Source organism: Raphanus sativus, chromosome 4, assembly GCF_000801105.2.
Source record: "Raphanus sativus cultivar WK10039 chromosome 4, ASM80110v3, whole genome shotgun sequence".
In the NCBI taxonomy this organism is placed as follows: domain Eukaryota; kingdom Viridiplantae; phylum Streptophyta; class Magnoliopsida; order Brassicales; family Brassicaceae; genus Raphanus; species Raphanus sativus.
In genome coordinates, this window is record NC_079514.1 from 48,796,347 (window position 1) to 48,821,901 (window position 25,555).

The window sequence follows — 25,555 nt, forward strand, 5'->3', positions numbered from 1 at the left end:
CTTACCTACGTTTTCATTGTCTAATGAGTTAATTAGGTGTATACACATCATTTTATGAAATTTAATTAAATTATAAAATGTTTCAAAATTAAAATATTGACACTAATTCTTTGGGGACGTCGAGAATCCAATGAACTTTATTCAGATGATCGGGGTCATCGATTTGTTCGAGCCCTAATTCTCTGGGGACGTCGTCTTCGTCGTAGCGATTTCTACGCTCTACGGTGTTTCGTCGACTTCGATAAAAAAGAGTGCGGTGGTTTTTTCGAGGTATACCTCCTCTTTCTTGGAATCATTTTCTTCATCATTCTGCTGGGTAGATCGTTTTTCAAGGCATGGAAGAGGTTACTTCTGCGAAAGATTTTACCTCTGCGAAAGACTTTGCACATGGATCCTTAATGTTCCATCTATTTTCAAAATGGATCACTCTGAGAAGGCAACTTAAGAAGAAGAAGATTTCAGATGGTATTGAATTTGAGGTTGTCTATCAATTAGGTCAGGTTGTTGACTTTGGGGTGACCACCCTTACTAAGGCTCGGGATGAGATATTAGCTGAGAAAATGGTTGCTGCCTCAGAGTTACTGTCTGACTCAAGGACGAGTTTAGAGAGCTGTGTTGAGGAGCTGTAATCTATCATTGCGAAGAAGTTCTGGCTGTATGGTATCTTGGCTGAACAACAGGAGGTTGCAGCACAATCAAAATCATCGTTGGCAAAATATGCTAGTTTTTTTAATTCAATATTACATATAAAATTTAATAAAATATATGTTCAATTCAAAAATGGAAGTTGCGTTCCAAAACAAAATGTTCAATTCAAAACTTTCAAAAGATTTTTTTTTGTCATCTTTTCAAAAATTGTTCAAAAAAAAATTCATCCTTTCAAAACATTAAATATACAGAAAACTATGTTTTTATAACTATAAAGTTTAACAATCATTTTTATGATTTAAAAAATAATATAGATTAGAGAAGGGAACATGAGAAATGTAGAACGACAATATGCATGTAAGTATATAGAATAGTGTATATGATTTTTTTTTTTAAATTGTATTGGTTACTTACCTACGTTTTCATTGTCTAATGAGTTGATTAGGTGTATACACATCATTTTATGAAATTTAATTAAATTATAAAATGTTTAAAAATTAAAATATTGACAAAGCCAAATTTAGTTAATTAAATTGTTTTTTCAAACCTACCACTACCGTTTAACAAAAGCCAGTAGAGAAAAGTTCAGTAACTAAATCATCAACCAAAGAAGAAACTATCTCTCCTTCTATATATTAATGCCTTCCTCAAACATCTCTCTCTCAAAACCAATCCATCTCCCTTCCAAACAGCTCATGTCATGATCCACAAGCTCGTCTATCATCATCTCTCTCATCTTCTTCAACCCTTTGACTTCTCTGTTCACTTCTTCAGCCAACATGTCTCTATGTTCCGACAACATCACCATCATCCCTTTGCAGCTTCCAACTAACATCCTTTCAAACTTCACCGCTAAGCACTGATTCACACAGTCGAAAAGCACCTTTCTTTCCATCTTCATTGATATTACACCTCCTCGAGAGCGTTCCCTTTCATCAAAGAGGCCTCATTGAGGGTAATAATAGTTCATTAGTGGCCAAGTCTTGAAACATTAGCTGGCTGGATTTGAGGATCTCGGTTATGTACTCAAACTCCCAGTCAACTGTTGCTTCAGAGTATGTTTCATTTAATGTTTGGTTGGCTTCTGAAAACATATAACAACACTTAGCCTAAGTCATTGGAAAAGGGAGAAAACCAAGAGACATTGACATACCATATTCACTGTCTTGTCTGCTATCTGTGAAATTTTTGTTGCAGGAGAGTGTGGAATCATCAGCCTCTGTAAGAGTGCTGATGCTGCTAACTTCAATTTCTTCTCCCTGCATCATCTTCTTCTTCTTTAAGGAACAAAAAAACAATATTTTCTCAGAGATTGGTAAGCTGAAAACCATTTGAAAATACAGTAGAATGATGAAGCTGCATTTTATGGACACTAACCTGACATTTCTGGTTGTTATAGAATGATGTGCAGTCGGAAACAGATTCACTCTCTTCTTGGATCAAGCTAGAGCTAGAAATGGATTTTAAAGACTCTTCTTGGATCAAACTAGAGCTAGAAGCTTCAATCTTTGAGGTCAGTTCTCTGAGCTTTTGCTCCAAAAGCGCATTTAATGAATCACCACCTATCACATTGAACTTAACAGCAGAGTCTGCATCTTGTCTGTTTCCTTGTGAGTGAGATGATAAACCTTTCATTGAAGACGAGAAAGTGAAAGAAACCACATCCGTTTCCCTTTTCTGATCATCTCCACTCCTTCTTGATATACCATCAATGGAAACGTTGCATTTTATCAACTTCTCACCCCTTTTGATACCTGGTTCTTGCACCCCATTTCGCGGTTTCTTGCTTCGAGGAAGACTCTTTTTCGATGTAGATCCACTATCCACAACAACAACCTTGTTCACAACTTTGTTCATTGCTTTCCTACTCTGCTGATTGTCTCTGCAGTTTTGCTTCTGGTGATTCTGCTTAAGCACATTCTTCCCTGCGCTTAAGGAAGATCCTTTGAGACCATTCTGGCTTTTCACTGCACGGCTCTTAGCTTCTGCTTTCTCCTTTTGGCTCCTTCTGTTCCCACTTGAGGACGTTGTTAAGCTGTCAGGCTTCTGACTACTCCTGGCCTTTAACCCATCACAACTGGTTTTCCCCAAAGCTTTAGTTTTCTTATTGTCACTGAAGATTTGAGGGAATGAAGTAGAAGCTTTCTGTGCAGCAGCTTCTAGTTTCTCTTTCAAATCTCTGATCCTTAATGGAACTGGAGAAGAAGAATCAGATGATGTAATCACCCTTGTTCTAGCCATCATCCGTGGTGGACTTGGCTCTATCATCCTTGAAGCAGCTTCCATTACATAAGCAGGGTTTCTAGATGGAACAAACCCAGGGTTCCTTATAGGAGACAAGAGCTTACTGTGAGTGACAGAGATCGGTTTAGCGGTTCTTGGAGGTAAGGTTTCGGTTTGAAACCGCTCAATCATCCTCTTACGTGGTCCTTTACTGGTTCTTGAATCCAAATTATACCAAGAAACGTTGCTCTGATGATCAGCATTGACATCAAAAGTGTGTGCCTGATGCAAGGATCTAAGAAAGTATGGATCAGTATCAGGACGTTCCATAACGTTTGGTTGTGGTATACACTCTAAACCCATGAGCCTCGCTACTACACTCGGTGCTTTAGCCACATTTCCATCATCGCTATTTACAGAGGATGCACAACAGCTCGAGTCGCTTCTTGGATTGAAAGTTGGGTTGTTTATAGTCTGATCAACCTGAAACTGTTGAAACAGATCACATTAACAATCAGTTCATGTTATTCACTGATCCAAACACACACAAAAATTGCATAAAAAAGGAAAATAATATTGAGAGTAAAAGGTGTTACAAATGTTGAAACATATCACACCAGAGATGTACCAATATTCACTAAACTAACACACACACACACAAAGAAAAAAAAAAACATTACATAAAAAAGGAAGTATTGGTAGAATAACACAATCAGTTCATGTCATTCACTAAACTAGTATTGAGATTCAAGTGTTGAAACAGAACATACGAGAGTTGTAACACAAACATTGCATAGAACAAGGGAAGTAGTTGTGAGAGCAATCAGTTCATGTCATTCACTAAACCAACAAGGAAGATAGTATTGAGAGCAAAAGGCTTACAACAGAACGTTGTGTAGTTGATGGGTTTTGAACATTCTCCTTTGCTTGCTTTGAATCTTCTGTTTTAGAAAACAAGAAACTTTAGATTACCAAAATGTATTGTATATACAGAAAACAAAAGGGTGAAGTATCATACCAGAGATTTGAGATACGTTAGATGAGAAAAGCTTCTTCCTTGATTTGCCAGGCCAATCAAACAGATTTAGAAACGTTCCTCTAGGTCGTTTCCTCTCAACAATGTCCATTTTATTTTTCACCTATATGGGTAACAAGAACTGAATCAATCTCAGTGCAATTACAAGTAGCTGGAACCAATCAAGATAACAGCAGACAGAAAGGAACACACTTTGCAAATTAATGATTGAATTAGCTAAAGGATAGTGAGAATCAGCTAAAGGAACAGACTTTGCGAAGTAATGTAATGAATTACTGAATTGTATTGAGCTAAAGGACCAGTCTTTGTACCTTTCACTTTCACTGGGATTCTAAAGTCTTCGCCTTTTACTTATGGATCCATCCATTAAGTGTAGTTATCAGAAACCCTTGTAAATTCAAATCTGGAATTTTAAATGAGAGAGAGAAAAGAACTGAGATTTTATTGAAGTGGGTCAGATCATACAGATTTGAGATTGGGAGAGAGCTCCAAGTAGTATAGAAGCAGCAAGGAGACGTTAAGCGAAAGAATTTGAATTGGAGAGAGAGAGATAGCCGTTGCAAAGATATAGAGAGAGAAAGAATTTTGAAAAGTTTAGCCTTTTGTTTTTCTACACACAAAAGGCAAATCTTTTCTCTATTATAACGACTTGGCTTTTGTGTCATAGAGAGTGGCATCTATAGGTTGATAATGTTCATAGCATCCAATGAAGTCAATATTGTTTATATATGACTCCGGTAAGTAGTCAATGTGTATACGTTTCAATTTGAACTTTCTAGTTTCAAACATAAATGAATTTTGAATTGGTTATGGGGAGGGAAAATTCCTTAAAAATACACAAACTGAATTTCTTTTGCTGAAAAAATACATAAACTTTTTTGGCTTCCAAAAAAATACACAAACTAATTTTGATTGTCCATAAAATACACGAACTTTTGAATTTTGAAGGTTTCACACCTCGATTTTAACGGTGTAAACAGTGACTAACATAATAGTAAGACGCCGTTAGACGCCGTTAACTCTGAATAAAAAGTTCATGTATTTTATGAACAACCAAAATTAGTTCGTGTATTTTTTGGAAAGCCTAAAAAGTTCGTGTATTTTTTCAGCAAAGGAAATTTAGTATGTGTATTTTTAAGGAATTTTCAAATGGAGTTTGGATATTTCATATCCTATTCAGATGCTAAATATATGGACCCAATACAGATCCAAAATTTTATATTTGTAAACTTTCGGTTTGGTTTTGGACCGAATATTTTCGGATCAGTTTCGATCCAAGTTTTTGAATCGGGCTAAAATATCTAGACCTAATCTTGACATTTTAGCCGGATTCAAAAACTTGGATTGGAACTGACCCGAAAATATTCGGTCCAAAACCAAACCGAAAGTTTACAAATATTTGTTGGATCCAAAACTCTTCTACTTGAAAGAATTGAAACCAAAAAGAACTGATCTGAATAGACCTGGGCCTAATAAAATCGACACGAATAGATTCAATCCGACAAGATCTTTCTGCTAACAATTTTGTTATTATTTTTGCAATATTTTTTAGTTTTGTTTTTGTAACAGAAACATTTTTAATTAATATGAAACTTTCAATGTAAAATTTAGAGTTGTTTGTGAATTTTTAGATATATATGATAGATTTCGACTAAATTGGACTCAACAAATATTTGTAAACTTTTGGTTTGGTTTTGGACAGAATATTTTTGGGTCAGTTCCGATTCAAGTTTTTGAATCCGGCTAAAATGTCTAGCCGGATTCAAAAACTTGAATCAGAACTGAACTGAAAATATTCGGTCCAAAATCAAACCGAAAGTTTACAAATATAAAATTTCGGACCTATATCATATGATAGAGAATGTGTTTTTTTTTCAGGTCTTTGGGTCGGGTTTAGGGCCGTTTTTTTTCGGATCTGGATTTTTCAGATCGAAAATATCTGGTCCAAAACCAAACCGAAAGTTTACAAATATAAAATTTTGGATATGTATTGGGTCCAGATATTTAGCCTCTGAATATTATATGAAATATCCAAACTTCATTTGAAAATTCCTTAAAAATACACATACTAAATTTCCTTTGGTGAAAAAATACATGAAATTTTTAGGCTTCCCGAAAAATACACGAACTAATTTTGGTTGTCCATAAAATACATGAACTTTTTAATCAGAGTTAACGGCGTCTTACTATTCTGTTAGTCACTGTTTACACCGTTAAAATCGAGGTGTGAAACCTTCAAAATTCAAAAATTCGTGTATTTTATGGACAATCAAAATTAGTTTGTGTATTTTTTGGGAAGCCAAAAAAATTCGTGTATTTTTTCAGCAAAAGAAACTCAGTCTGTGTATTTTTAAGGAATTTTCCCTTATGGGGACAAACAAAGAACACACAATTAAAAAAAAAACTTCTGTTGAAGAACATAATATAAAGGCAACAGCTTTATAGTAAGCAGTGCAGTGGGTATCAAATATAATTCCATTTTTGTAGTTTTATTTTATTTTATTGATTCTTGGATCCCCTTTTGAATATTTGTAATATGCTCCTTTGGTTATCTTATCTAACTAAGCCTTCTGTAATTCTAAAGTTCTAGTTACTTGAAAATTAAACTTCCACAAAATGTTTATAACTAAACTATTCCACATAAATATTGCTCTTTAAATCAAATTCCTAAGATTCTCAACCTGTTAATCTGTCATTACGTTCATTCTCAAACTGTTAATAACCTCATATTGAACCTCAAATCAAATAATCAATCTACAATTCTCCAAAAGGAAATATAATAATAATTCAAATGATTAAAATACTCATCATTTTTTGAAAACAGAGAGAGAGACAAAAATCACAAAAATACAAGCATGGTTGAAAGTTGAGCCCATAAGTTCTAAAAAGAATTTTACATACAGGCCCAAAAGGTCAGGCCCATTAACTTCCAGGGCACAGAGAATCAACAACGCATAAATCTTCAAATCACACCACTTCTTCCCTCTCCCTCTTCCCTTAAACCCTAAATCTCAAATCAATGACCACCACCACCGCACCATCGCCGCCGCCAGAGCAACAACAACAACAACAACAACTCGCACAAACCTCAAGAGTAAACCCCAAGACCGTCGACGCCGCCGTCACCGCCCTACTCAAATGGAGAACCGAGAAATCCAAAACAGAGAAGCCCCAGCTCCTGGAGCAAGACGAGTTCGTCTACCTAATCGTCACCTTAAAGAAGATCCCTCAAACAAACCGCACGAAGCCTCACCTCATCCCCCTCCCTCACCCCCTCATCGACTCCTCCTCCCCGGAGCTCTGCCTCATCATCGACGACAGACCTAAGAGCGGACTAACCAAAGAAGACGCGAGGAAGAAGATCGACTCCGATAACGTCCCGATCGCGAAGATCCTCAAGCTCTCGAAGCTGAGGAGCGATTACAAGGCCTTCGAATCGAAGCGTAAGCTCTGCGATTCTTACGAGATGTTCTTCGCGGATCGGAGAGTGATCCCTCTCCTGCCGAGGCTGATCGGGAAGAAGTTTTTCGAGACGAAGAAGATTCCGGCGGCTGTGGATTTGAAGCATAGGAACTGGAAGGAGCAGGTGGAGAAGGTTTGTGGATCGGCGATGTTTTTCGTTAGGACGGGGACGTGTAGCGTTGTCAAGGTTGGGAAGTTGTCGATGGAAGAGGGGGAGATTGTGGAGAATGTGGTGGAGACGTTGAAGGGGGTTGTTGAGGTGTTGCCTGGTAAGTGGAAGTATGTTAGGTCTTTGCATTTGAAGTTGTCGGGGAGCGTGGCGCTGCCTGTTTATCAGAGTGTGCCTGATTTGAAGCTGAAGATTGATGGTGGGAAGAGTGTTGTTGTTGAGGAAGAGGAAGAGGAGAAGGAGAGTGGTGTGGTGAAGGAGGAGAAGAAGAAGAAGAAGAAGGGTAGGATTCATGAGGTTAGGTATATGGATAGTAATGTGTCTGAGGTGCTTGATGATGATGAGATTGGTGATGTTGAGGTTAGTGTTAAGGAGAAGAAGAGGAAGAAGGAGGTGAGTGAGGTTGTAGAGGCTGAGAAACCTAAGAAGAAAGTTGCCAAGGGGAAGTTGAAAGAGAATGAGTTAAAGCCGAAGAAGAAGGAGGTGGCTGAGGTTGCAGAAGCTGAGAAACCGAAGAAGAAATTGGCTAAGGGTAAGGATGAGTTAAAGCCAAAGAAGAAGACGAAGGCTACGAAACAAGAGTCTGGTGGTGGTTTGAAACCCAAGAGGAAGAAGAGTGCTTAGAAGAAAGATAAAAGATAAAAGGTTTTTGTTTTGTTTTTCAATTGGGTGATTTTATGTTTTATCTTAGTGCTGATTACATTTTGGACTCTCATAGTCTTGTACTGATGCTTATCATTTAAATGTTGAACCTGTGTTACTGTTGTTTGGTGGTTTTGTGGAGAAATCAAACAACACCAGTTTTGAGCATTTCTTATTTAACTTTTTCTTTATAAACAAGTGTTAGGTTTCTCATGTGTAACTTATAGCCACAAGATGAACTATGAACTTGCTATGATTTTTGATATTTAAGAGGATGAAATAGAAAGGCAAAGGATGGATGAAACTGTAAATTTATGAAACTAAATTACATTGTTTGTGGACAATTGTTCTTTTATGTAGACAAAAATATTATCATTATTAAAACTAGTAAAGTAAAATAGTAAAGATGTAAGTAGTAGTAAAACATTATCATACGTAAAGAACCTCTTTGACCACAAACCAGTAGCCTAGTCTTCTGAATGGTTTACCAATTTTATTCTCCAGCTACATTCTTCTTTCGTCTGCTCATTTCTTCTGTGCTGTCATGAACTCATTTTCTAATCACAGGACCTCTGTAAGGAACTTTCCATATCACAAAGTTATCTGGAGGCTGATACTCTTCAAGCCATGTCACATTTGATATCACTTCTCCATTCATCACTTCAATCTCACCTGCTTTCCATAGATCATCATCATCATCAACAACAACATTTTCCATAGTTAACAATAACCCTAAACCAATATGTTAAGCTATAGATCTAATTACCAGGTAAGTCACGGATTGGGGATTTGCGGAAGTAGTTGCAGTGTCTTCCATGAGTAGGAGAGTAGGGAGGAGATAAGATATCAAAGATAGCACAATGAGTAATGGCTTTGAAACAATGGATGTTGCCGCCGGTTGTTGGATATAGTGTGGTTGCTGGGCAAGGAGCCGTCATGTCCGTATCCTTGACCAGCTTTGCAGGTCTTGCTATGAATAAAATGTTCGAGAATAATAGATTTACTCAGAGAAGGTTTATTGAAAAAAAAATATTTGGAAAGTTGCATTGGACGGTTTACATGTCTTTTTTACCTTGTAATGGATCGTCTAACTCTGATGGATCAGGCTCAACCCAATCATATGACTTCACGTGCATCGAACCGTAGACTAGCTTGCTTACCACTGTCATGCCTGGATGGTTATGAAGTGGTATGATAGACGAAGGTGGCATGCAGAAAATTCCAATCTGACAGAAGAACAATAATCAAGTCATAAGCAGACAAGAAAAAACAAGAAACCCTCTCATCATCACTAGTACTTCTGATTACAACATGAGAAGCCTATCATGGGCAAAGACTATGAATACATTATCAGGTGAATATATGCACTTGTTTGAACATAATGGTTAAAGGCACACTCAAAAGCAGAAGCAGCAATGTCAAAAGAAAGTTTTTGCTTACCGAGAAGCTGTCACACTCATGTAAATGAAGGTATTTGATGGCTGGCAGAGAATTATGGTTTCCATTACGATCGTTCCCAGGACCAGACCAGTTACGCACCAGCTGAGCTTCCTGTTCGAGACCAACATCAGACGGCTTGATTTTCTCTGAAATTCAAGAAAGAAAAAAAAACATACAAAGTATCACGACACAAGAAACTGAGATACTCAGAAACAGCACTGCAGTTCAGACATAATGCTCAAAAAATGGAAGAAACTTAAAAGAGAAAACTTGTAAGACAGCTACAAGAGTAGTCTAGGTCATAAGAGAGTGCAAAAAACACCCCCCAAAATAGCAGTGCTATTCAGACATCATGAGCTGGAAAACAGAGAACCTAAAGAACATGATGGAAGCAACCTCAAAAAACGAAAAGTCGTACCCAACATGTTGCGAACCTTGTCTAAGGCCTCCTCAGACACAGGTCCATTAGGTGAGAGAGAGGCCTTGCAAGTGTTGAAAAGCCTCTGAATATAATACGGCATGATAACAAAGGCAGCGGCTCTGATAAAGGTTTGGACTTTGATAAATGGGCAAGCAGCGTCTGTTTCCAGTTACAGATACGTTACTATTACAAAAAAAGGGCAACAGAGATCGATCACCTTCTTCAAATGATATTCTCAAGCACCTGCCCTGAATAAAAGACAAAAAAAAAAAAAAAGACAACAACTTTAAACAGATATCACAAATCCACAGCTAAAGGGTCTCTCTCTCACACAAAGCAAAAGTGATGTTACTGAAAAGCAAACTTTATTTCTTTTACTGAATCTTAAATCGAAATGAATGGTGCAAAGCAAAAAGGAACAGCTTAGAATAGAAGCAGGAGAAAGACAACAAGTGGATTTCAATTTCAAATGATTAAAGAGATAGAGACAGAGATAAAAAAAGAGAGGGACCTTTCGAGCAGATGAGTTGAAAAAAATCAGAAGAACGGCGACGACGAAAGAAGGAATTGAATTGAGTCAAAATCGGAGGAGGAAGAATCAGAATTTGATCCTTTTTCTTGTCTCTTTTGCTTTATTGGTCATTAAACAATCTGGAGATTCACTTTCTTTGCCCTTTACTTTTCGAAACAGTCAATTTAAACCCTTGCTTTCTATAGCTCGAATCAATTCCTCCCACCCACTGCGTTTTCTTCTGTCAAGACTCCATACACTTTTTTTAGTCTTTTGTAGGAAGACACACCAACAATTACAGCTGTATTTTTTTGGTTGCTAATCAACAGTTACACACACGTTAAGTTACATTCCCCCTGTTGAGTTATATAAAAGTAGATTTGACAACTTCTTAATGGCATTGATTGTATTTTCTATATATGCAACAAAAAAAATCAAACAAAATCTCGTAAATAATCCAAGTTATGGTAAAAGAAAAGTAACCATTTGTGGATTTTACTTTGCAAACCCCACATTTTGTTTTGTTCTTTAGAATACTTCTAAACTATCTCTATATTTGTTTCTATAATATACACTTAAATTACTCCAATTTATCTCTATATATTCATTTAGAATAAAAATTACTATTTTTTATTTATATAGAAAGAAATACTTTATATTACAGACATTATTAATTTAAATAAATATATTAAATTTAATTTCATATTTATTATAATAAATTACATTATTATAGATGATGGTAAGAAGTTAATAGGCCGTTTTATTTTCGGCCTCCTTACCAGGTCCAAACGGGCTTTAAGAAAGCCTCAACGTCTTGGCAAATATATTTTGTTGAGAATTCGCAGGGACTCCTTCAATGTTAGATATTCACTTTGCTTGCCCTTACCTTTTGAAATAGTCAATTTAAACCCTTGCTTTGTAGCTCGAATCAATTCCCACTGGCGTTTTCTTCTCTCTAGACTTTTGTTTTTTGTAGGAAGACAAGATAGAAGGAAGACACCAACAACTACAGCTGTAATTTTTGTTGCCAATCAGCAACAGTTTACACACGTTAAGTTACATATACAAATTGATACATTCCCCCTATTGAGTTATATGAACATTGTGACACTGATTGGATTTGCTATATATGCAAAAATAAATAAAAAGCATCATACAAAATCTCATAACAATAAATAAAAAGCATCAAAGGACGGATATTTTTTTTTTAATTTTAGAAAGTAGTTATTTAGATATAAATAATTAAACAGATTAAAATATATATCAATTAGTTATGATTATAATTTAATAGAATAAGTTGTCTTTAAAAAAAAACACCAACAATTAAGCTGTATTTTTTTTGTTGCTAATCAGCAACAGTTACACACGTTAAGTTACATATACAAATTGATGATACATTCCCCCTTTTGAGTTATATGAAGAAGATATGACAACATTTTGACATTGATTGGATTTGCTATATTTGCAAAAAGAAGAAAAAGGCATCAAACAAAATCTCATACTATTCAATAATCCAAGATATGGTAAAAAAAAGTAACCATTTGTGGATTTTTTTTTCAAAGCCCACATTTTGTGTATTATAACATATCTTTATATTTTTTCTATTATAATATTTAGAGATAAAATTACTCCAATAATATTTAGAGGTAATACTTATTCATTTAAAATAGAAATTATTATTTTTATATTATTTATAGATAAAATAAATATTTTTTTATTTTTCTATATTTTAGATATTATTATTTTAAATAAATATACTGGAGTGAATTTCCTATTTATTAGTATAAAATTTCTCTTATATAAAAAATAAATCAAAAATATAATTCAGAGGATGATGGTAGAAAAAAGAAGAAGTTAACAGCCCGTTCTATTATTGGCCTCCCTACCAGGTCCAAACGGGCTTTAAGAAAGCCTCAAGTGTCTCGTCAAGATATTTTGCTGAAAATTCGCGTGGACCCCATCAATGTCGGCTATTTACTAAACTACCCCCATAAACAACATAGATATAAAAAAGCAAAACGATAAGGCTGGGTCTTGCTTTATCCAGACGCTCTCTCTCATCATCCACGAAGAAGAAACCCTAGAAAGGCGGTCGAAGAAGAAGGAAAGAAGAAGCTATGGCAGGAGTAGGACCGATGACTCAGGATTGGGAGCCCGTGGTGATCCGTAAGAAAACCCCGAACGCCGCCGCCAAGCGCGACGAGAAGACTGTCAACGCTGCTCGGAGAAGCGGCGCCGATATCGAATCCGTCAGAAAATGTTTGTTTCCCCTTCTTCTTCTTGTTCTCGATCTTCGCGTTTTCTTTTAGATCTGGTTTTGGAAGAGATTCGGCGATTGAATCGAGATCAGGTTAAAAAATTAGGGTTTTTGTTTGTAGTGATTTCGATTTGACGGTGATTATTGTTGGTTGTGATCGTATCAGGTTTTGAAATCTAACGTGGATTTGTCTTTTTGTGCTGTTGAATATATAGACAATGCTGGAACGAACAAGGCGGCTTCAAGCGGCACCTCCTTGAACACCAAGAGGCTTGATGATGACACTGAGAACTTAGCTCGTAAGTTTCTAATCTCCTCATTCACAATGAATATCATTAACTTCATATCTGTATTGAATGCTAATAGTTTAGTATCTTCCTCTGTATTATGTGAATCACACTAGTTATAGTGAGATGAAGTCTTTGTTCGTAGATGGATTATAGTGAAATGAGCCAAAAAAGCTTTACTTACATATAATCACCTTGTTTCCCTTTCTTGTGTTAGATTGATTTAAGTGTATTGGTTGTCTTCAACAGCGTGTTTATGAGGTGTATTATGTTGTTTAAAATTCAGATGAACGTGTGCCTACTGAGTTGAAGAAAGCAATCATGCATGCCCGAGGTGAGAAGAAGCTCACCCAGTCCCAACTTGCTCAGGTATATTGCTTTCTCTCTTCACTCTGTCTCTCTAGTTTCATGTAGTTTGATTCATGATTGTGATATGAATATGTGTTGGTTGGTTGTGTAGCTGATCAATGAGAAGCCACAAGTGATCCAAGAATACGAGTCTGGGAAGGCGATACCGAACCAGCAGATCCTGATTAAGCTGGAGAGGGCACTTGGAGCTAAACTCCGTGGAAAAAAGTAATAACATAATCTCCTCAAAAGCTAGTCGCCGTTTCACTTCAGTCCATATGCTGTAGTGACTGTGTGCCTTGTTTGATGGTTTAGTAGCGAGCTCTGCTTGAAATCTTTTATGGTTTGTAAGAAAACAAAGAAACTAAAGCTGCTTTGAACCGTTTTGTCATTATAAATAATCCGCTCGTTCTCTTTGCATATCATCATATCACAAAATGTGATTAAGAATTCAAAATTTTTATTCAACTCGTACGTAAATATCAATCAATCCAGTAATGATTGATAAACCACAAACGTAATTCAAGTTTTATTTGGTCCTAATACGTTTGCAAGAAGGGATGATATGCTATCTCGAGCCCTGCTCATCCAATGTTTAGCCTTAGTCACCCGTATCATAGGCTTGATCGATATTAACTCTCGGGACTTAGCTGCACCAAACCGAAGTGTAAGGACCAATATGTAAAGTTCGCGTGAATTCAAGTATTGTCCGCGCCACCAAGTTTAGTGGCTGCTCTAGTAGCTCTTTAGCTTGTCTCGGTCTCCTAATTCACCCGGTAGAGAGCAAGCGTCGGTTCTCAATAAACCAGAGAATATCAACAAATGTTAGGCTTTTGAGTGATTAGTTAAAACCTATGTGACTATGTAACACTTGATTTGAGTGATCAACAATGGAACATTTTCATCAAAATTACTGTTAAAAATACAAAGAAATGTTTGACCCCAATAATAGAAACAGTAAATCTCTATATGTCTATGGGCCAATCCTGGCCTATTTTGAGCACAAACCGGGTATAAACCGAAATCAAATGTTTAAGAACCGCTACGTCACGTGAGGGGAACGTGGGCCTGTTGGGAGGGATGAGGGTAAAGTCGTCATTTCCATAGTCGATGAGATCTAGGGCTTATATAATTTTTGCTGCGGCTTCTTCGTCTTCTCTTTCGCTTCCAGCTTTGCCGTACTCCGGAGTGTTCTCGCAACCTTAATCGCAAATGGTCCGTCGTAGTTATCTTCTTGTGTTTTTGATGTTTCTTAGTAAACACTGTGGTACTGATCCTTCTTTTTGTTCGAATTGAAACAGGCGTCGGAGAAGAAGCTAACGAACCCAATGAGGGACATAAAAGTGCAGAAGCTGGTGCTCAACATCTCCGTCGGCGAGAGTGGAGATCGTCTCACCAGAGCCTCCAAGGTCTTGGAACAGTTGAGTGGCCAGACTCCTGTTTTCTCCAAAGGTGACTTGAATCTTGAAATTGAACAGTCATGTTTAGGGCAAATCAATGAGTCTTTTTTGTTGGATGGTGTTTCTGAGTGTTTTGTCTTTGGCAATCTGTTTGGCAGCAAGGTACACTGTTCGTTCTTTTGGTATCAGACGTAACGAGAAGATTGCTTGCTACGTTACCGTCAGGGGAGATAAAGCTATGCAGCTACTTGAAAGTGGACTCAAGGTTAAAGAGTATGAGCTCTTGAGAAGGAACTTTAGCGACACTGGTTGCTTTGGTTTCGGTATCCAGGAGCACATTGATCTTGGTATCAAGTAAGTCTCGCTCTTTCTAACATTGATGATATAGAAACAAACAACTTAAGATGGCTCTTTTTGTAATCGGTCATTTGAATGGATCTTTTTAGGTATGACCCGTCCACTGGAATCTACGGTATGGACTTCTATGTTGTTCTTGAGCGTCCTGGTTACCGTGTGGCGCGTCGCAGAAGATGCAAGACTCGTGTTGGGATCCAGCACAGAGTCACGAAGGATGATGCCATGAAGTGGTTCCAAGTTAAATACGAAGGAGTCATTCTCAACAAGTCTCAGAACATTACTGGTTAAACAACAAAATTGTCTCAGTTAGAGAGATCTGTAATCTGTGTGTTTTGTCCACCCCTGGTTTGAGTCGTATTTTATCAGTTTTGTTTTTTGCTTCTTTGTTCTTCAGACATTTGAGTTTTCTTTTTAGACATTGCCTATCTACAATGATTGCCATCAAAACAGGTGTAAGCTGAGGTAAAACACAGTCCAGGATCTAATTATTTCTTTTCGAACTAGTTCCATGGATATAAGGTAATGAACATTCTTTAGATGTAATCAAGTTAACTCTAAACCATGTTTTGTAAAACAATATTCCATAGCTCAAATTATGGAAGACGATTCTTTTAAGGAATGTTTCTTATAGAAAATCTGTATTAACATTTTTTACTTCATTGTTCAAAATGATTTAAGAATTTGTTTTGGCTCTAATCTGATTCAGTTTTTTTTTTCTTTTTAATAAAGGATATATAAGAGCATGTTTATTGGTGACTCTTAAATGAGTCCCTTAGTGTAATTAGGGATTTAAGAAAAAGAAAAATAGATAAAAACCTAAGGCACATAGCTTAATTAAGATATAGAAGGCACGTCCCTTAGCACACACGTGTTAAACACAGAGTGGCTTCACCTTGTCTTCGTTGCAGAGCCTTCATCTTCCCCTTTTCTTCTTCACCGCTCTCTGTATATTTCCCTCCTTATTCAGCATGGCCTCGAATTTACTCCTTACGGATGGAATCAGACGGAGCTAGGATCGATAAGAAGGAGTCGTACAGCTCGGAATTGCTTCGTCGGCCGCGTGTTCTCTTCGACCGATTCGTTAACCGAATCCATTTCTCTCTCCGTCGCGCTCGCTCACCGCTCCAGATTCTTTCTCCGGCTGATTGTTCGCCGCGCACAATGATAAGTGGAGAAATTAACGGGTTGATTTCTTATTTTACCATAGATTTAGGAACGCAATGAAGTTTTGTTTTCTTGGGAATCATGAGAATGCAAGAATCAGAGACTGAAGTGAAGCACCTACCATTAAACCATTATAAGCAAGTGTCCCTTAACAAAGTTGCTTATCTCACTTTTAAGAGTTAAAAATTCACTAAGGGCTTTAAGTGGATCTTACCAATAAACATGCTCTAATATGTCATCTGTTTCATAAGTTCTTCTAACCAAAAACAGAAAATTACTTTTTCCAAAAAATATTATTTATATAATGTAAAAATCAAATATAATTAAACTAAGAATGAAAAATCAGCATAATTTAATTGGTTATACAATCTTCACTAGATATTTAAATGATAGAAATATAAAATAATTTCTATATTAAAACAAAAATATTTATAAAATCATTTATATCGAAACATACAAAATCTGTTATTATCGATCTATTTAATATTTTATTTTAGTTTGAATAAAGTTTCTAGTGAAACATACACAATGTGATTTTTCAAAAAAAAAAAATACACGATGTGATTTTAAAGGAAAAGACAGTTCATTTGTTTAAAACAACAATAGAAATTTCTCACAAAAGTTCTCGAAATGTTATTAAAATAAATATTATAAATGAGATACTTTGAGATAAAGTTCTCATAATTTTTAAGATATTTATAATAAAATACCAATAATGTGATTATATGCATATATATAACAAGACGTGTCGATTACAAATTACCTTGTACTTGTACAGCATTATAATACAACAAGAGCAAAAACATTATCCAATCATGTTTCCATTGTCATTCCTCATCTGCATCAGATTCGAGCGAATATTATTGAATGGTTCCACATTAACTATCATGAAGAGAAATGACCATATCAAACCATTAACATATAAGTATAAATTAGTGAATAACTTATACAACCAGAAAATAAAACTCTGGCTGCATTATGGCAGACGTTGGAGACAATAATGGAGTAATTAAACTAATAATTATGACACAAGCAATTATAACTTTTTATCTATTTATTATTTACAATTTAATAAATGACTGGAGGGATCTTGACTTGATCCCACACATATTATAATAGAGAACCATGGACAGCCAACTTTCTGCACACATTTATACAAATATATAAAGTCATGTTTTTCGTTATACTTTTTCTATTTATCACAAATAAGTTGCAGCTATTATCTAAAGCCAAATCTCTGAACAAACACAATCAGATGTGTCAATCATAAACTACATCTATGTGTCATAGAAAGGGTCCATCGCTCTCTACAAACTTTTTGATTAAGATCTCATAACCTCTTTCTGTTGGATGGTACGACTTGTACGAGCCAAAACACAAAAGCAAATATATCATTGCATACAATTGATGTAAATTAGTTGCTTGTGTAAGGTTCGTCAGTTTATTATTCCAAGTTTTTTAAATGTTAGTACTGGTTTCTTTCATTTTATGATATGAACTTTGATAGAATGATAGTTCTTTGACTCATTTTATTCGGACACATCTCAGTTTTTTGTAACCTGTATATTCATTTGAGTGTATTAGTCCATATATAGTATTATATAATTTCATATATTTTCAATTGAAATTTTGATCAATAATATTTGAGATAAACAAATTTATTTATAAAATAAATACAATTAGCAGTTAATTTTCAATTGAAAATAATATAATTTGCAATGAAATTTAAAGTGACACTTATTGTATAACAAAAAAAAATGTTAGAGTGACATTTTATTATGAAATAGATAGAGTATTATTATACACAAAGTTTTGAACTACTAGAATTTTGGGATGAAAATGACTTTATTATAGAATTAACCCAGACAGATTAATTTCTGATATAGAAATCTAGTGTACATAGATAAATCATATATATCTCCCAAATTAATTATTAATTACAAACTAATAAATATGCATTAATATATACAAAAATGCCATGGCAAGTTCCCAACATGATTCATTCCGCGAGATTGAAACAGACCAAATCAACTCATTATTTAAGGGGTCACAAACAGACTAATCGGATTCACTAGACTGTAGACAGCTTAAGATCCCACTTAAAAGTTTCTTTAAAAAAAAAAAAACTTAAGATCCCACTTAAAAGTTGATAGTTTCAACTTAACAGCATCATGTGTTTAAATCATCTTTGATTTGTGAGGTTTTTTAGATAGAGTTAGTTTAGTTGTACTTAGCTACATTCTGGATAGTACAAAAACGAGCATATGTGTGTGCATATATGATTTTATTTTATATTACATGGACAGCAAAAATTAAAAGATCACAGTCTACACTAGATCAGATGCGGATAATAAATTAAAATAAAGATTTGCATAGACTTAATCAAAATGTCCAGCTAATTAAATAAATCATTTGATCAGCAATAAGCAAACCTCATAGTATAAAAAATAATAATTCCCACGAGAGAACCTTTCAAAAGAAATAAACAAATGACTAGAAAACAACTGGTCATATTCTATTCAAATACCGAATATAATAATAGTATAACACCTTTGATATTTGCCTGCACGTCCCAAAAAACAAGTCTAGAATAATAACCACATCTCATTGATTAAAACCCTCTCACTAATCACCTTCTTAATCATCGCCACCAACAGAAAACAAAAACATCATTCGTTCTCTGGAATCGTACGGTCGAGATATCAACCATGCACCGTAGAGGAATTCAAGAATCTGACGACGAAGAAGATGAGACTTACAACGACGTCGTTCCTGAGTCTCCTTCCTCTTGTGAAGACTCCAAGATCTCAAAACCAACTCCAAAGAAAAGGTTTTGTAGCTTGGCTCTATGCTATTACGAATTGTTAATGTTTTTTCGAGACAACAATGGTCTGAAAATGTGACGGTTGGGTATAGTAGGAGGAACATGGAGAAGAGAGTTGTCTCGGTTCCGATTGCTGACGTGGAAGGATCTAAGAGTAGAGGAGAGGTATATCCACCGTCTGATTCCTGGGCTTGGAGAAAGTACGGACAAAAGCCGATCAAAGGTTCGCCTTATCCCAGGTAAATTTACCGTTTTATCCTCAGTGGCGGCTGCGTATGTTAAGTCTAGACGGTGGTTGGCCTAACATGCGCACATCGTTGAGTTTTTAAAATAACGGATCGCGTCTGATACTGCGTGGTTTCACGCGCGAGCTCCTTCGTTCTTGGTCTCTTTTCTAACGTTAATAAATCTTAATTACCAAACGATTTGATGAGTCATCATTAGTTAAATTAAATTATCTATAAGGTTTTGCTTTACTTTCATAATAATAACCTTGGTGGTGATGAAAATATTAAAGTAGGTCTAGATCTTGATTCTAATCTAAGACAAAGCTACTAAGGGTAATGCGCACAAAAAGGAAAAGTATTTTACATATATGTACGTGTTTAACGTGCCGATATTTTATATTTTAAAATTTTTATTTCATTTCTTTTGAGATGAGTTTCATGGAAAACTAGATCATGATCCACGCGATCGCGCGGGTTTTATTTTTGTTTTAACACATAAAATATATTCTATAATAGTTAATACAATTTGGAGTTTGTCATTTTTACATAATGTGGTTTTATATAATTTTGAGTTTGTCCAAAACATGTTGTTTAAGAACAATGTTAAAACTGTTTTTTTGTATTAATAGTTTCTTTCGTTGGTGTATAAGAGATATAACTGTGCGGTGAAAAAAATACTAATATAATATTAACCAATACGATTTGATTTTGACATTGTGCTTTTTAAGAGTTTTTTCTAAATGATTTGTGATTGTCCAATGAATGATGAATGGGAATGCAAATACTTATATACACATTTTAGTGGGAGGAAATGAATATTCTCTCATCTATTAAATTACATATGATAAATACAAAATATCATGACACCAAAATTTTAGGTATAGTAGAATAAATTTGGAAAATGGAATTTTGTATCAAGCTATTTAAAATTTAAAGATTCATCAGTATTTGATGCCAAATAATTGTTTTTTTAATTCAAAGAAGTTTTGTGTTTAAGATAATTATAGTTTGATGATGGGAAGAAACATGTTCTTAAGTTATTTGGTTAATTGAATCGATTGGTTTAGGAGATAACTGGATCAAGATAGTCAAAATTATATAATGACAGGCTAAGGATTCGTGTAATATTAATATTTTTTTGTCAACCTACTCTTATAATATTTGTATTTTTAATAACATCTGTAATATTTATTTTTATTTCTGTCTATTTATATTTTTATTTTTAAGAATTTAGATTCGTGTAATATTTATATTGGAGATATTTATTGTATTCATTTGACTATAATAAAGAGAGAAGGATTGTTATATTTGTACTAATAATATAATATAAATATGATAATGTTAGTATACTTAAACGAAAGAATATATATTTTGTTAAATATATGTATATAATGTAAGACATAGATTTTATAGTGGAATTAAATGATAGATTGTTGATATTAAACTCTTTAGAGAAATATTTAAATGAAATGTTAGATTAAGAATAATAATATGATGTCCAATTTCAAAATCTATCTAGGAGAAGTTATAATGTTTCTATTTTAATAAGATAGATATTTTTAAAGTTTATTTATCTGACTGCAGTTTGTTTTTAAGAAAATTATATTGTCAAGTTAGCAATCGTGTTAATTTAACTTCTTTTTTTGATCAAACATGTTAATTTAACTTTTCAACTGTCGTGTTCATTTCCATGTTTTTTTTTTACCTTTTTTACAGTTAAACTAATTACATTGAGTATTATCCAGTTTGTCTTTTTGGTTTTTGCTAAAAAAAGTTAAATCACTTTTTGTATTTGGTGGATCTCTCAGGGGATATTACAGATGTAGCAGTTCAAAAGGATGTCCGGCGAGGAAGCAGGTGGAGAGAAGTCGTGTGGACCCCTCAAAGCTCATGATAACTTACGCCTGCGACCACAACCACCCTTTCCCCTCCGCCGCAAACAACAAATCCCACCACCACCACCACCGAACCACCGCCGTCGTCCTCAAAACCGCCAAGAAAGAAGAGAACATGGAAGAAGAATACGAGGAGGAGGAGGAAGCAACCGTCGCGGCTGAGGAACCGGTGGGACTAGACCTAAGCCACGTGGATTCTCCGCTGCTACTTGGTGGCTGTTACAGCGAAGTCGGCGAGCTCGGGTGGTTCTACGACGCGTCCATCTCATCATCCTCTGGTTCTTCTTACGGTGGGAGTTTCTTGGACGTGACACTAGAGAGTGGTTTTTCAGTAGGCGGAGAGGAAGATGAATCATTGTACGGTGATCTTGGAGATTTGCCTGACTGCGCCTCCGTGTTCCGCCGTGGAACGGTGGGTACGGAGGAGCAAAGACAGATGTGTGATTTTGGCGCCGTTCCTTTCTGTGATAGTTCTAGATGAGTTGTGTGTAGCCAAAACCTAAGAATGGAAACTTTTTCTCGTCCCACTGTAAAGGTGTATCAATGGTGGATTCATATGATTCATTAAAAATAATAAATAATAAAATAAATATAATGTTTTTGACCAAAAAAATAATGGTTTTTGATACAACAAGAGCAAAAATGTATTCGGGGAATATCCGTTTTAGAATTTGAATATTATTATGTGAATCAAATCACTTTACAATTCCATTAAACTCATATTAATAGTAGTGATAAAAATAATTTTCTTATACCCAACAAATGCATTTTTACAGGTGCATAGAAAGTTTACTCCATTGGTCAAACCACAAAGATTAGGTCTAAACTCTAAAGTGAAGAGATCGTTTACTGTCATGTCTCCGGCTAGATATGAGCTAACACTCGATCAATAGTCACGTCTTGTCGGCTTGAGAATGATGAATCTACAAAGTGGACACTGTCCTTTGGAACTATACATTCCTCATGAAACATATGTTTGCATGGGGTGAGCGAGCATCACCGTTTCCTTGGGCTCAAATACTCAAAGTCTTCTAAACACACTCTGCATCTCTTCTCGTCTTCTTCACCGGAATAACCTTGAGAGTTTCTTGAGCTTTTTCGCTTCTTAAGTTCTTGTTTCTGTAGTATAATTAAGAACCAAGACATTAATATATATGATTAGGAAAGAAAGTCTGCTGACTAAATCACTCCTGGACCTGATGATGATTTTGTGTCCGAGTCACTCGGATTGATTTGGAACATCACTGTAGCTATTTCTGGCGTTATTCATAGCTGAATAAATGGCCTTTTTGTTAGAAATAAGGGATGTGAAGTTTTTGTAATTGTAATGCAAGTTCATATCACTTTTAATTTCTTGCTTTGAGTTATTCTTTCTCCACTTATATTAGTTCCGTAAAAGCTGATAAGTTAAGCAAGGAAAATGCCCTAGTGTCATATGATAATGCCATGTCTTCTCTCGTGAACAAGTACCATGCTCACAAAATAAAATAAAATAAAGTACCATGCTCACATCAAGACCTAAATCTTAAAGTGGTTGTGATGTTGAGGAAGAATCATACCAGATCAGAAAACTGAGAAAAGTCACGTTTGTACCGTGTACATTTGTGTCTTATATATAGTTACCATAATGAACTTAAACCTTTCATTCAACTAGAGACGCCAAACAGGAAAGAATACATCAAAAGCTACTATTGTCATCATCAGTGTAACATCTACAGTTCTTTTTTTTACTATATATACATAATTACAGTGTTTTGATAGATTAGGTTTTATATCAGATTTGAAAGAAAAAAGCTCGCTATTGTGTGTCCTAGCTAGTGTGCCAAGATAGCTGTTTCTTTATGAAAATGAAGGTACTAAGAATATTTACATAAAAGAACAGTATGTTTACATGACTTATCCATAAAGCTTCACAAGTACTTTTTCACATCATGATCTCATTTGTAATAGTCTTTCAAACCACCAATAGTTTGAATCCCAGGAATAATCACAAAATCTTCCTAGTAAAGCACAATCCAAGATGATACAGTATTTCATCTACAGGCAGCATTGACGACCAAAAAGGAAAGTTCCCCCCACAGCGAGTAAAGCTCTAATGCGTAGAGATCAAAGATAGAAGGCGGATAAGAATATCTTTTTGCCGGCTTGAGTATGATGGTACTATATTGAGGACAATCTTCTTTCCTCTATTAACCATGGAACTATACATTCTTCATGAAACATATGTTAGCAAGGATTAAGGAATAAGCATCACTGTTTCCTTGGGCTCGATAAACATATCTTTGAACGAATGGCTTTCTTGTTACATACAAACAAGGGATATGACAAGCTTTTTGTATTGTATTGAAATTTATATCCCTTCTCGGTTTTGAGTTGTTCTTTCTCTACTTATATTGATACCGTTGAAGCTGATACATGCATTAAGCAAAGAACTTGCCCTAGTGTGTGATGCCATTTCTTCTCTCCTGAGTAAGTTTTATGTAAACACATTATGGACCTACATCTTAGACCGGCAATGAACTCGGATACATTCACAACTAGAGAATATTACATCAAGTTAATAATATCATCAGTAATACATCTTCAAACTTATTGAAATAACTCATAAAGTTCATCCATTACAGTATAATCACAAATTTCATGAGGGAAAATTATAGCAAAAGCACAATCCAAAGATGATTCAATATTTCATCTGCATCAAAATCAAATTTATTTGAAGAAACATCAGTCTGATGAATAAAGAAAATAGAGACCAAGCAATCAGCTCAGAAAATAATGTCTGCATCCTTCTCTCCACCACCAACAAGCAAGTTCCTAGCAGCGTTTATCGATATCCCTCTCTGCATAGAGATCCCTTCAAGAACCATCTCTTCAGCAAACGCCTTCGCGTTAGCTGCTTGTCTCTCCACTTCCCTCCTCTTGTACCCCTGAATCTTCTTCAACCTGAAGAAGTCTTCCCTCTCAAGCTCATCAAGCTCTCCCTTGATGTAACTAATCGTATTCTCAATCTTCGGTTTCACCACATTCTCCAAAGCGTTAACCCTCCGATTAGTCGTCTTGATCGCTTCATCAAGCGTCAAGAACGAAGTCTGGAGAGAAGCAAGCTCAACAAGCACTTCAATCGCTTTTACGTAAGCCACACGGCACGCTTGCACCTGCTGTCCACCTCTAGCTAAACCGGTTAAGTCATTCTTGGCCTCGCCTTCGGAGAAGTGATCGAACTTGGGGAGCTTCACACCGGCGATGTTCTCTTGTCTGGACCGAACTTTGAGCGTGGCTTCTTTGACGTTCTCGAGGACAACGTGTTTCACATTCTCTCCAGCGACGTACTTGACTTCGGTTAGAGCGAAAGACGATGTCTTCATCATGTCTCCCATTGATTCCTTGGCCGTTACGATCTTCTTGAGAAGGGCCCTGAACTGAACGGTTAAAGCGTCGCTCTTCTTTTTGAGGAGAGCGTGGCCTCTTGTGGCACCAACGAGACGAGCTTTCATTACGCCGAGCATTGTAACGGTGGGAACCACATTCAAACGCGCGTTTTGGCCAGCCATTTTTCAAAAACTACTCAAAATGAAACCAATCCGAATCAGATAACAACAACAACAACAACATAAGATCATTGACAAATAGAGATGAATCTTTAAATCTAGTAAACTCTGTTTCATCGGAAAACAGAGCAACTCTGTTTCATCGGAAAACAGAGCAACTCTGTTTCATCGGAAAACAGAGCATCTCTAAGGATCCAAAAGAGAGATCCATCAACGGTTACCATAATGAATCAAAGTCTAAGACTTTAGATAAATTTTCTAGGATATATCCTTGCACAGATCCTCTAAAGATGAAATCTTGATCACAATTGAGAGAGACAAGAGTAAGATTCAAGATGACATACCTGGGCTTTTCTCGAGGAGACTTCTTTGCGAGTAGATCACTGAGATAGATTGAGAAGAAGACAGAGGAGAGAGATGGCCGTGGAGAAAATTGAAATTTTGTTTTTTTAAAGAAGTGTCGACAGGCGTGAGAAGAGAGAACGATCGTATTCGACCTCGTCGCAGATCGTGGATGAAAGATTGGGGGTTATTGTGTAATTAATTGTAAATATGAAGGGCTTGTTTTGCTAAAACATGATAAAATTAATAAAACAGCTCATCTATGGTGGGACCTGACTTCGTGTCTTAATCTGGACCCTTTGTGGGCCCCTTCTTTGCACTTATCCCACGTTGTGCCACACAGCTACGGACAAA

General features: G+C 35.7%; 7 protein-coding genes and 1 pseudogene across 9 annotated transcripts in view; 4 read left to right on the forward strand and 4 right to left on the reverse strand.

Moving 5' to 3' along the window:
• The window catches only part of LOC108855378 (auxilin-related protein 2), a 30,267-nt gene extending 30,219 nt beyond the window's left edge, over positions 1-48 (reverse strand). The window contains exon 1 of the mRNA XM_057008387.1: positions 6-48. Coding sequence (XP_056864367.1) covers positions 6-48 — 43 coding nt within the window. The remainder of the gene's footprint in view (positions 1-5) is intronic.
• A 1,095-nt stretch (positions 49-1,143) lies between these two features.
• LOC108849097 (uncharacterized) lies at positions 1,144-4,585 on the reverse strand (annotated as a pseudogene).
• A 2,289-nt stretch (positions 4,586-6,874) lies between these two features.
• LOC108848692 (uncharacterized) lies at positions 6,875-8,303 on the forward strand. The gene has a single exon (XM_018622116.2). The coding sequence runs from the start codon at positions 6,927-6,929 to the stop codon at positions 8,160-8,162; it is 1,236 nt and encodes a 411-aa protein (XP_018477618.1). The 5' UTR covers positions 6,875-6,926; the 3' UTR covers positions 8,163-8,303.
• Positions 8,304-8,475: 172 nt separating this feature from the next.
• On the reverse strand, positions 8,476-10,797 carry LOC108848892 (plant cysteine oxidase 5). Of its 2 annotated transcripts, none has more exons than XM_018622346.2 (6): positions 10,553-10,797; positions 10,039-10,284; positions 9,621-9,766; positions 9,253-9,406; positions 8,947-9,150; positions 8,476-8,852 (listed from the first exon to the last, which is right to left on the reverse strand). In XM_018622346.2, the coding sequence occupies exons 2-6, from the start codon at positions 10,139-10,141 to the stop codon at positions 8,731-8,733; spliced, it is 729 nt and encodes a 242-aa protein (XP_018477848.1). In that variant the 5' UTR covers positions 10,142-10,284; positions 10,553-10,797; the 3' UTR covers positions 8,476-8,730. The 2 variants fall into 2 exon arrangements, with proteins under 2 accessions (XP_018477848.1, XP_018477847.1); XM_018622345.2 differs by having other exon boundaries at positions 10,039-10,289; positions 10,553-10,796.
• A 1,784-nt stretch (positions 10,798-12,581) lies between these two features.
• On the forward strand, positions 12,582-13,864 carry LOC108851705 (multiprotein-bridging factor 1b-like). Its single transcript, XM_057009393.1, has 4 exons — positions 12,582-12,811; positions 13,025-13,108; positions 13,383-13,465; positions 13,557-13,864. Exons 1-4 carry the CDS (start codon positions 12,670-12,672, stop codon positions 13,674-13,676), a joined length of 429 nt encoding a protein of 142 aa, XP_056865373.1. The 5' UTR covers positions 12,582-12,669; the 3' UTR covers positions 13,677-13,864.
• Positions 13,865-14,501: 637 nt separating this feature from the next.
• On the forward strand, positions 14,502-15,704 carry LOC108849110 (60S ribosomal protein L11-2). Its single transcript, XM_018622617.2, has 4 exons — positions 14,502-14,659; positions 14,746-14,896; positions 15,003-15,198; positions 15,291-15,704. Exons 1-4 carry the CDS (start codon positions 14,657-14,659, stop codon positions 15,487-15,489), a joined length of 549 nt encoding a protein of 182 aa, XP_018478119.1. The 5' UTR covers positions 14,502-14,656; the 3' UTR covers positions 15,490-15,704.
• A 3,208-nt stretch (positions 15,705-18,912) lies between these two features.
• Positions 18,913-21,906, forward strand: LOC108852270 (probable WRKY transcription factor 69). 2 transcript variants are annotated; one of them, XM_018625775.2, is made up of 3 exons: positions 18,913-19,195; positions 19,282-19,428; positions 21,225-21,906. In XM_018625775.2, the coding sequence occupies exons 1-3, from the start codon at positions 19,074-19,076 to the stop codon at positions 21,790-21,792; spliced, it is 837 nt and encodes a 278-aa protein (XP_018481277.1). In that variant the 5' UTR covers positions 18,913-19,073; the 3' UTR covers positions 21,793-21,906. The 2 variants fall into 2 exon arrangements, with proteins under 2 accessions (XP_018481277.1, XP_018481278.1); XM_018625776.2 differs by having other exon boundaries at positions 19,285-19,428.
• A 1,959-nt stretch (positions 21,907-23,865) lies between these two features.
• On the reverse strand, positions 23,866-25,357 carry LOC108848376 (V-type proton ATPase subunit D). Its single transcript, XM_018621729.2, has 2 exons — positions 25,204-25,357; positions 23,866-24,872 (listed from the first exon to the last, which is right to left on the reverse strand). The coding sequence occupies exon 2, from the start codon at positions 24,860-24,862 to the stop codon at positions 24,077-24,079; it is 786 nt and encodes a 261-aa protein (XP_018477231.2). The 5' UTR covers positions 24,863-24,872; positions 25,204-25,357; the 3' UTR covers positions 23,866-24,076.
• Positions 25,358-25,555: the final 198 nt, after the last annotated feature.

Coding starts and splice junctions, on each gene's coding strand:
- LOC108848892 (XM_018622346.2), bottom strand. CDS start 10,141: ATGCCGTATTATATTCAGAGGCTTTTCAACACTTGCAAGGCCTCTCTC. Junction 9,151..9,252: donor GTTAGACGATCCATTACAAG/GTAAAAAAGACA, acceptor TTTTATTCATAG/CAAGACCTGCAAAGCTGGTC. Junction 8,853..8,946: donor CCCAATCCGTGACTTACCTG/GTAATTAGATCT, acceptor TATGGAAAGCAG/GTGAGATTGAAGTGATGAAT.
- LOC108848376 (XM_018621729.2), bottom strand. CDS start 24,862: ATGGCTGGCCAAAACGCGCGTTTGAATGTGGTTCCCACCGTTACAATG.
- LOC108852270 (XM_018625775.2), top strand. CDS start 19,074: ATGCACCGTAGAGGAATTCAAGAATCTGACGACGAAGAAGATGAGACT. Junction 19,196..19,281: donor AAACCAACTCCAAAGAAAAG/GTTTTGTAGCTT, acceptor GGTTGGGTATAG/TAGGAGGAACATGGAGAAGA. Junction 19,429..21,224: donor AAAGGTTCGCCTTATCCCAG/GTAAATTTACCG, acceptor TGGATCTCTCAG/GGGATATTACAGATGTAGCA.
- LOC108849110 (XM_018622617.2), top strand. Junction 14,897..15,002: donor GACTCCTGTTTTCTCCAAAG/GTGACTTGAATC, acceptor TCTGTTTGGCAG/CAAGGTACACTGTTCGTTCT. Junction 15,199..15,290: donor CACATTGATCTTGGTATCAA/GTAAGTCTCGCT, acceptor GGATCTTTTTAG/GTATGACCCGTCCACTGGAA.
- LOC108848692 (XM_018622116.2), top strand. CDS start 6,927: ATGACCACCACCACCGCACCATCGCCGCCGCCAGAGCAACAACAACAA.
- LOC108851705 (XM_057009393.1), top strand. CDS start 12,670: ATGGCAGGAGTAGGACCGATGACTCAGGATTGGGAGCCCGTGGTGATC. Junction 12,812..13,024: donor TATCGAATCCGTCAGAAAAT/GTTTGTTTCCCC, acceptor TTGAATATATAG/ACAATGCTGGAACGAACAAG. Junction 13,109..13,382: donor TGACACTGAGAACTTAGCTC/GTAAGTTTCTAA, acceptor TTTAAAATTCAG/ATGAACGTGTGCCTACTGAG.